This window comes from Leucoraja erinacea, unplaced genomic scaffold, assembly GCF_028641065.1.
Source record: "Leucoraja erinacea ecotype New England unplaced genomic scaffold, Leri_hhj_1 Leri_459S, whole genome shotgun sequence".
Lineage (NCBI taxonomy): Eukaryota > Metazoa > Chordata > Chondrichthyes > Rajiformes > Rajidae > Leucoraja > Leucoraja erinaceus.
In genome coordinates, this window is record NW_026576360.1 from 89,176 (window position 1) to 100,197 (window position 11,022).

The following is an 11,022-nucleotide window of genomic DNA, read 5'->3' on the forward strand; positions in this document are numbered from 1 at the left end:
TATAATTGGAATAATAGGAGAAGATACCAATTTAAATAAAGATCAAAATGTTTTTTTAAATTATGGGTTAATAATTGGAAAGAAATTGATACTTAAATTTTGGAAAAATACAACCACACCAACTGTTAAAATGTGGATTAGAAAACCATCTATTAGACAGGTGGCGAGAATGATTGGCAAGATAATAGCAGCTTTTCCAGCTGCACAATTCGGACCTTTATATTATCAGAATTTGCAAAGGGCAAAAATAAGAGCTCTGAAATACAATGGAGGTCATTTTGATAGACCTATGGAACTACCAAAAGAAGACATATTAGAACTACAATGGTGGAAAGAAAACATTAGGCATTGTTCCAATCCAATCATTATCAGCAATCCATCTATCACACTACAAACGGATGCTAGTGCTCTCGGATGGGGTGCCACGGATTCCATCACCAGCTGTGGTGGGAGATGGAATGAACAGGAGTCATCATTACTACACACTTTGGGCATAAATTATTTAGAAATGTTGGGAGCTTTTCACGGCCTTAAGTCATATTGCTTAGGGTTATCTCACCAGCATGTGAGATTACAAATTGATAACACCACTGTGGTAGCATACATCAAACACATGGGTGGAAACAAATCGACATCATGTGACAATCTGGCAAACAAGATCTGGCAATGGTGTATCCGCAGAGGAATTTGGATATCAGCTACCTACTTACCAGGTAGACAAAACTTAGTGGCAGACACCAGGTCACGCAAATTCAATGAGAACATCGAATGGATGTTGGACAAAAAAGTATTTGCTGAAATTACAGCACGATACGGAACACCAGATGTCGATCTATTCGCATCCAGGCTTAACCACCAAGTGCCAAAACATGTATCATGGGAACCAGACCCTGGGGCAGCAGCTACAGATGCTTTTACGCTGCATTGGGGGAAATTGTTATTTTATGCATTCCCTCCCTTCTGCCTCATCAGTCGGGGACTAAGTAAGATAAGACAAGACTCTGCGTCTGGTATCTTAATAGTACCTGATTGGCCTACCCAACCATGGTTCCCAGTGGTACAGGAGATGATATTAGAACCTCACATCACCATTCAACACAGACCGGATCTACTGGTAAATCCAGCAACTAGGACAAGTCATCCTTGTCATCGTCACATTAACGTTTTGGTTTGTAGAGTCTGAAAGCTCCTTTATTACACCTGGGCTTAACAACGAGAGCTATGAACATGATCGCTGGAGCCCACGAGAGTCAACAAAAAATCAATACCTAGTATATATCAGAAAATGGCACAGGTATTGCAACCAGAACAACATTATCCACAGACCTACGAACATTCAACCGGTATTGAAATTTCTGGTAAATTTACACCATGACGAACGACTTACGTACAGCGCCATCAACTGTGCCTGAAGTGCCCTGTCTAGCTACCTCTGGAGAGAAACGGAACGACAGCCTGTGGGGTCACACCCGTTGGTAACCAAGCTCATGAGGGGCATATTCAATGCTAACCCTCCTAAGGCCAGATACTCCCATATATGGGACATTGGCATCGTTCTGAATCTACTAAGGAACTGGACTCCAGCCACTAGCCTGTCATTACAGACTTTGACCTTAAAAACGGTCATGCTGATGGCTTTGGTCACAGCACAAAGCGCACACTCCCTACACAAATTGAGGCTGGATAACATGACCAGTTCGCAGGGAAATTTACATTTTTACATCCAAGAACTGGTAAAACAGAACAGACAGGGGTTGGCAGGCCTAAAAGTGATTTTCAATAACTCCCCTGCAGATGAGCGACTGTGTGTGGTAACACATCTAAAAGAATACATTAACCAAACCAAAACCATCAGAGGCACAAAAAAGGCACTGCTCATTAGCCACAGACAGCCTCATAAACGAATAACAAAACAAACCATTTCCAAATGGATAAAACAAGTACTTACTAAAGCAGGTATAGATACTAATTGTTTTAAATCTCACTCCACCAGGGCTGCAGCTACGTGGGCAGCATACAAGTTGGATGTTCCATTGGATCAGATCCTCAAGACGGCAGGATGGGCATCAGAAGGCACTTTCCGTAAATTTTATAATAAACCAGTGGAGGAAACTGGAACTTTATCAAGAACTATTTTAAGTTCTGTAATATAATTTGTCCCCATGAATATACGGGGTTTTATGATTTATTTTGTTAATAAATTTGTTTGTTGCATCTACATACGGAAATTTACGGAAAGTGCCTTCTGATGACCATCCTGCCGTCTTGAGGATCTGATCCAATGGAACATCCAACTTGTATGCTGCCGACGTAGCTGCAGCCCTGGATGTCGAATATATTTCTCCCCTATACCAAGGCAGATGTGTGTCATGGACTCGTCCACGGCAAGAATCACAGAGCTTTGAAATCTTCATGGAGTCCCTCACGTGACTCCGAAGTAAAATAGTAAGATTAAACAAGAACTTACCAGTTCGAAGTTTGATCTGTATTTTATGAGGAGTAACTTTGAGGGAATACATGCCCTCCGCTCCCACCCTGGATCATAAACTTGACTGGCATCTTTTTCTCTAATCTTACTATGTTTAAGTCATTACAGGTATCTGTGATTCACACCGCTGCTTTGAAGAATGATGCGCATATGGACTAGCGGGCTCTTCATGTATTCCCTCAACGTTACTCCTCATAAAATACAGATCAAACTTTGAACTGGTAAGTTCTCGTTTAATCTTACTATTCTAGGGACAATTTACAGAGGCCAATTATTCTATACACCTGCACTTATTTGGAATGTGGGAGGAAATTGGAGAACCTACACAGTCACAGGGAGAAGGTAGAAACTCCACATGGACAGTCCCAAGGTCAGGATGGAGCCTGTGCCTCTGGCGCTGTGAGGCAGCAGCTCTACTAGCTGCACCACTGTGCCATCCCTTAGGATTTTGTATTCCACAGGGATCTGTGCTGGAATCTCTGCTGTTTGTGATATATATATATATAACTGACGTGGTTGTAAATGTAGATGTGTTGGTTAGTATGTTTGAAGAGAACATTACTGAGTGTTGGGGTCACAGACTGAGACAGGCTGTCAAAGTATACAGCAGGGTATATATCAGCAACACATACGTGTGCAGAAATGGCAGATGGAGTTTAATCTGAGCAAGTGTGAGTGTTGCAATTTGGGAGGTCATATGTAATGAGAAAATCTACATTTAACAGCCTGACCCTTAGGAGCATTGGTTTACAGAGAGGATATCAGTCCCCTCTTGGGGTCCAAGTCCATAACTCCTTGAAAGTGGCAACACAAGTAGATAAATTGATGAAGAAGGCATATAGTATACTTGCTTATTACCAAATATGTTGAAGATACAGGACGTCATGATGCAGATTTACAGGTTACATTTGGAGTATTGTGTGTAGGTCTGGTTGCCCCATTACAGGAATGACGTGGAAGCTTTGACAAGAATGTAGAGGAAGTTTACCATGATGATGCATGGATTAGTGGGGATTAGCTACAGATGTACAGATTATACAGATTTGTATTGTTTTCTCTGGAATGCTGGAATGTTGCAGCAAAACCTGATAGAAGTAACCATATAACCATATAGCAATTACTGCACGGAAACAGGCCATCTCGACCCTTCTAGTCCGTGCCGAACACATATTCTCCCCTAGTCCCATATACATGCGCTCAGACCATAACCTTCCATTCCCTTCCCGTCCATATAACTATCCAGATAAAATGGTGTGAATCACAGATAGGATATATTTATAGAACCTCTTTCCTCTTATACTGAACCCCTCTTGTTATGAAGGACAACATTCCATTAGCTTTCTTCACTGACTGCTGTACCAGCACGCCAACTTTCAGTGACCGTTCTACAAGGACGCCCAGGTCTCGCTGCACCTCTCCCTTACCTAACCTAACCCCATTGAGATAATAATCTGCCCCCTTGTTTTTGCCGCCAAAGTGGATAACCTCACATTTATCTATATTATACTGCATCTGCCACGCATCTGCCCACTCACTCAACCTGTCCAGGGCACCCTGCAACCACCTAACATCCTCTTCACAGCTCACACTGCCACCCAGCTTTGTGTCATCCGCTAACTTGCTAGTGTTGCTCCTAATTCCCTCATCCATATCATTAATACATATGGTAAACAGTTGCGGCCCCAACACCGAGCCTTGTGGCACTCCACTTGCCACTGCCTGCCATTCTGAAAAGGACCCGTTCACTCCTACTCTTTGCTTCCGGTCTGCCAACCAATTTTCTATCCATGTCAACACCCTACCTCCAATACCATGTGCTCTAATTTTAGTCACCAGTCTCCCGTGCGGGACCTTATCAAAGGATTCTGAAAGTCTAGATACACTACATCCACTGGCTCCATTACAAGCTGCACTACCTCGATGGCGATGTGATTTTTCCGTGTTGTATCTCCGTCCCCCATTGCGGCCTAACATTGTGGAGCAGAGCGGCCTCTCCCGGAGACCGACCCGGAGCTTCAACACGGGCGCTGCGCAGATTTACCATCATGGAGCTGCGATCCCCTTGCTGGGGATCGACTGTGGAGAGCTCCAACCGCGGGCGTCCCTGTGATCTTTAACATCGTGGAGCCTGGTTTAAACATCGTGGTCGCTGGTTAGAGACTGAGTCGGGACTCCAAGCCGTGGTTAGTTTCAACCGTCCCGGCGTGGGAGTTCCATCACCCCGACACGAGGGCCTCGGATCGCCAGTTGCGGGAGCTTTGAGGGCCCCGACCGCAGATGGTTCAACAGCCCCGACCGCGGGAGAATAAAGAGGGAGAGATTGGACTTTATTGCCTTCCATCACAGTGAGGAATGTGGAGCCAATGTGGCGGATGTTTATGATATATTTAATTTGATGTGATTGTATATCTTACTGCTTTTCACTTGGTGTGGTCGTATGGTAACTGGAATTTCACTGTACCTTATGGTACATGTGACGATAAACACATCTTGCATCTTGCATAAGTAACGGGGCGGTAATGTGCTGGGTGAATTAGCAGCATTTAATGGGAGCCGCCTGAGCAGGGTGCAAGCCCAGGTGTGTGTGTGTGTGTGTGTGCGTGTGTGTGTGTGTGTGTGTGTGTGTGCGTGCGTGCGTGCGTGCGTGCGTGCATGCGTGCGTGCATGCGTGTGTGTGTGTGTAAATATATATATATATATAAATATAAAAATTAAAACCGTGCAGTGTGTGTATAATATATATATCTTGTTCTTTATATTGTTTACAGTGTACTATTTTGACGTATTCTGTTGTACTGCTGCAAGTAAGAATTTAATTGTTCTATCTGGGGCATATTTTAAATCTTGTCGTTTCTCATATCAACCATCGGGCGGGCAGAAGGAGCATGAGGTCCAACACGACTGGTTTCAGGAACAGCTACTTTCCCAATTCTTGAACCAATCTGCACAATCTGAATCCGACCCCAACTAAGGAACACTATGGACCTCTTGCGCTGCCATGGATTTGTTTTCCAATAGTGTTTTGCACTAATGTCTTTGATTTATTTCCGTCTTTTTCATTTTGCTATCTTGCAGAGTTTATGTATAATTTAAGCTGTTTGGGTGTTGTCTGAGTTTGTGTGCCTGTGATGCTGCTGATTGCAAACTTTTCATCGTACCTGGACCTCACTGTAATTGTGCATTTGACAATAAACTGGAGTTGATTTGATGGGGGACTTACTACAGAAGAGGAGATAAGGCCAGCATAGATCCGTCATGGTCATTTGGAATGATGGAGCAGGTCAGAAGGGCCAGGTTTCCATTCCTGCTCTGAGTTTCATGTATTTTTGTGTTCTACTATTGCACTTCTTTCAATTATTCACAACTAGTTATGCCGTGCGTAAGAAGTGGAGAATGCTGGAAACAATCAGGTCAGGCAGCAGGAATGGAGCAAGAATTAGAAATAAATTGCTACACTTGTCACTTTACCTCCCCCCTTGACTCTATCCAAGGACCCAAGCAGTCTTTCCAGGTGAGGCAGAGGTTCACCTGCTCCTCCTCCAATCTCATCTATTGCATCCGCTGTTCTAGATGTCAACTGCTCTACATTGTTGAGACCAAGTGCAGGCTTGGCGATCGCTTCGCCCAACACCTCCGCTCAGTTCGCATTAACCAACCTGATCTCCCAATGGCTCAACACTTGAACTCCCCAACCCATTCCGAATCCGTCTTTTCAGTCCTGGACCTCCTCCATGGCCAGAGTGAGTCCCATCGCAAATTGGAGGAGCAGCACCTCATATTTCGCTTGGGTAGTTTACACCGCAACGGTATGTACATTGAATTCTCCAATTTCAGGTAGTCCTTGCTTTCTCCCTCCTTCCCCTCCCCTCCCCAGCTCTCCCACAGCCTACTGTCTCCGCCTCTTCCATTCTTCTTCCGACCACCCCCACCCCCACATCAGTCTGAAGAAGGGTCTCGACCCAAAACGTCACCTCTTCCTTTGCTCCATAGATGCTGCTTCACCCGCTGAGTTTCTCCAGCATTTTTGTTTCCCAAAGAAAAAGACAACGTTGAATTTGTTAACTTGACATCATCTATTCTTATTTCACATTTCCAGCACATGCAGCTTTACTGATTTTTGATTCTTTGAGCAATGTTTCTGGGCCTGCATAACTAGAGAAACTTTCAGACTAATTTATTCTGATCCAACTGTGGATTTTATTCCCCATCGGCCCAGCAAAAACTGAGTAAGACTGTGCGTTGAGATGCAAATGAATCTGTGAAACTGCAAATCCCACTCTCAAATATAGAATGAATCAGCCTTTACCTGGATCACAAACCATCATTTGTACTAAATCAATCAATGGCCATTACTTTTTAGTTTAATTTATCATTGTCATGTGTACTGAGGTACAGTAAAACACTTTTGTTTGCATGCTTTCGAGTCAATGACAAGACTATACATGATTACAATCAACCTGCAAGTGTACAGATGAAGGGTAAAGGGTGCAACATTTTGTGCAAGATAAAGTGAGATTAAAGATAGTTTAAAGGTCTCCAATGAGGTAGATGGGACGTCAGGACTGCACTCTAGCTTATGAAAGGACCATTCAATTACCTGATAACAAGGCCGCAGAAACTGCTCCTGAATCTGGAGGTATGCGTTTTCAAACTACTGTACCTCTTGACTAATGGGAGAGAGGAGAAAACGGAATGAGACTCATCCTTGATTATGCTGGTGGTGTTGCTGAGGCAGCGTGAAGTGTTGATGGGATCAATGGAAGGAAGGTTGGTTTGTGTGATGGTCTGGGCTATGTCCACAATTGTCTGCAATTGCATGCAGTTCTGGTGGCCCCATTACAGGAAAAATGTGGATGCTTTAGCAAGAGTGCAGAAGTTTACCAGAATGCTGCCTGGATTAGAGGGTTTCATCTACAGGGAGAGGTTGGATAGACTTGGATTGTTTTCTCTGGAACATCAGAGGATGAGAGGATAGAATAATATATACTTATGAGAGGCATAGTTAGGGCAGACAGTCAGAAATGTTCAACATAAGAGGGCATAGTTTTTAGGTGATGGGGTAAAGTATAGTGGAGATATGCGGGGCATGTTTTTTTACACAGAGGGTTGAACGATTCAATAATTCAATGATACTTTATTGTCACATGTACTTGGGTGCAGTGAAATTCTTTATTTAGCATACAATACACAAAGTACACAAAGAGTCGCCACGTTTCTGGCCAAAGTTACAGAGTATAAAGTATTATAGTCATTATAGTACAAAGTATTACAGGAATGCCATCTGGCTATATCCACACTGTTGGGGATGGCCACGTGGAAGGGTTCATCTTTCCATTAATCACTTCCAATTTCTGGTTCCATTACCAATCCATTGGTATTTTCAAATTGGATTAGAGTTTTGTAGCTACATTGTCCTTGATTAATTATTATGCCTGATAATGTCAACTTGAATCTTTCCTTTATCAATAATATCATCTCTTGAAATCCCATTAATTATCCTGGTACCCTCCCCTCCCCAACAGACCCCCTCCCCAGCCTTTCCTCCGTCACTCCCTGTAGCAGGATGCACACTTTAAGGATCTGTTCTTTGTGTGTTCCTTCGATTTGTTTGTGGCAGAACCAATCTCTGATTTGAAGCTTTAATTAATAGACATGTCAATGTAGGACATCTTATAATGATCCTGAAAATTAAATCATGCCAAAGTTATAATTGTGCATTCAGAAACAACAAAAAATAAAGAGTAAATGATTAAAGTGAAAGACTTAGATGAGGAAACTTGCCAGGAGCATCAATGATATCTGGTTCCACGTGCTTCAATTTACCAATTCCCATCTTTCCACACTAAACACAAATTCCACACTTACACAACTAAATTCCATTTGATTGGTTTGCTTGAGGTGTTATTATTTTTTAAAGTAGACTAATTATTTTTAAATGTTTAAGTGAAACACAAGATCATTTTGAAAACTTCACACTGATAAGTAGAGCCTTCATTCAAAGATGATGCTATCAGAATATAATCAGTAAAACACACACATCACCAAACCTCTCCTTAGATCAGATGAAATTGGTGCATATTATAAGCATCCTTGTGGTGCTCAATCACTAAGACGTAATTCTGAAAGAGCACTCAGATATTCTTCATTCTCATGATCAATCTTCAAGGCCTTTTCAAAGCATTCAATAGCCTTGGACTTGTTCCCATCCATCTTATACAGTAACCCTCTCACACTAAAAGGTTTGCTGTCACGTGGAGCATTGGGAAGTTTGTTATCTGCCCACTTCTCCAATTCTTTCTTACACTTTTTCCGATCTTTTGAATCATATTCAATCTTCACCCCTTTCAGAAATAGGCTGATGGCACTTGATTCCGATCTTTTCTGATACAGTTTAAATGACCCAGCCTCGAAACATATCTGCTGCATGTTTTCTGGACGGATGTCCTCCAATTTCAACAGATTATTGTAGATCTCCTCAGCCTTAGAATACTCTCCATCTATTTTGTAAACCTTGGCTAAGTCCAACATTGGTCTAATAGCTGACCGTGGACGGCACTCAGAGGCTTTTCCAAAGTGATATTTACATAAACTGATCAACTCAGTTTGCTGCGGAGTTGCGGGGCTGCGAGGATTTATATTACCAAGGTTTTCTAGTTTAATTTTATAACATATTCCAATTTGGTGGTGTATGAAGCACGAATGTGGAGTTAATTCTAACGCTTGCTTGAATAGATTGATTGCTTTCTCCACTGTTCCTTGCTCTCTGTAAAATTTTGCCGAATAGCGAAGCACATATGGATCCGTACTGCGCTTCTGCAATGCTTGCTCAACTAATTTATTTGCTTCATCTTTCAATTTTAAGGCCAGCAGCACCATGGCCATTGAATCATCTGGATCTAGCTCCAGTACACGCTGCAGATAATTCACTGACTGATTTGGTTCACGACTCTCTGGGGTTCCAGAAAATGATTCCAGACGGGACAGAACAGTTGCTTTGCCCATGATCCAATCCGTGTTATTGGGATCTTCCTCCAGAGCTTTCTCAAAACATTTCATAGCCTCCTCATAGTGTGGAGCAGCAGAACTCAACAATGACCATCCCTTCTCCCCATACACTTCAGGTATCATTGCTGTATAGCGCGGACCATCAGTGAGTGGTTTACAGATCATCTCCAGCTTGTCGAGGTAGGACTGGGCCTTGTCCAGTTGTCCCATGTGGTAATGCACCCAGGCATAGTTTCCATAGGTGATGATGCTGTTTCTTTCAAATGCATCTTTGTGGTTCTCCCTCAGAATCTTTTCAGCTTCCTTTAAGTTTTGAATAGCTTCCTCACTGTTGCCTTGCAGGCAGTTTACAAAAGCGAGTTGGTTGTAGGATGCAGCTTGATATTTATCTGCAAAGATTATGGCATCTTGTAATCTGTACACCATATCATCCAGGTCAATGGTCTCCTTCTGTGGGCTCCACGTGAAGTGACACTGAAGCTGATCGAGCTTCTCTTTCAACAAATCTCCCATTCTGCTGCTGCAAGAGAAGAAAATTCATCAAATTCCATGTCAGACCACGTGAAGCTGGTCTGTCCCTCAATCTCACAAATATAGTGCATTCAGAAAGTATTCAGACCCCTTCACTTTTTCCACATTTTGTTACGTTACAGCCTTATTATAAAATGGATTAAATTATTCTTTTTTATTATCAATCTTCACACAAAACCCCGTAATAAATAAACGAAAACAGGTGTTTAGAAATTTTTGCAAAGTAATTAGAAAGAAATGACTGAAATATCACATTTACATAAGTATTCAGACCCTTTACTTAGTGCTTTGTTAATGCTTCTTTGGCTGCGATTACAGCCTTCATGTCTTCTTGGGTATGACACGACAAGCTTGGCACACTTGTATTTGGGGAATTTTTACTATTCTTCTCTGCTGATCCTATCAAGCTCTCTCAGGGGCATCAATGCACAACTATTTTCAGGTCCCTCGAGAGATGTTAGATCGGGTTCAAGTCTGGGCTCTGAATGGGCCATTCATGAACTTTCACTGACTTGTCATGAAGCCACTCCTGCGTTGTCTTGGCTGTGTGCTTCGAGTTGTTGTCCTGGCGGATGGTGAACCTCCGACCCAGTCTGAGGTCCAGAATGCTCTGGAGCAGGTTTTCATCATGGATCTCTCTGTACTTTGCTCCGTTCATCTTTCCCTCGATCTTGACTAGTCTCTCAGTTCCTGCCGCTGAAAAACATCCCCACAGCATGATGCTGCCACCACCACGCTTCACCATAGGTAAGGTATTGTCCAGGTGATGAGCGGTGCCTGGTTTCCTCACTCTACCATAAAGGCCTGATCGGTGGAGTACTGCAGATATAGTTGTCCTTCTGGTAAGTTCTCCCATCTCCACAGAGCAACTCTGGAGTTCTGTCAGCGTGACCATTGGGTTCTTGGTCACCTCCCTGACCAAGGCCCTTCTCCCCCGATTGCTCAGTTTGTCCGGGCGGCCAGCTCTATGAAGAGTCTTGGTGGTTCCAAAGTTCTTC

General features: G+C 43.0%; 1 protein-coding gene across 1 annotated transcript; it reads right to left on the bottom strand.

The window, feature by feature from the left end:
- Nucleotides 1–7,506: 7,506 nt before the first annotated feature.
- LOC129693884 (interferon-induced protein with tetratricopeptide repeats 1-like) lies at nucleotides 7,507–10,147 on the bottom strand. The gene has a single exon (XM_055630625.1). It carries the CDS (start codon nucleotides 10,004–10,006, stop codon nucleotides 8,588–8,590), a length of 1,419 nt encoding a protein of 472 aa, XP_055486600.1. The 5' UTR covers nucleotides 10,007–10,147; the 3' UTR covers nucleotides 7,507–8,587.
- Nucleotides 10,148–11,022: the final 875 nt, after the last annotated feature.

Coding starts and splice junctions, on each gene's coding strand:
- LOC129693884 (XM_055630625.1), bottom strand. CDS start 10,006: ATGGGAGATTTGTTGAAAGAGAAGCTCGATCAGCTTCAGTGTCACTTC.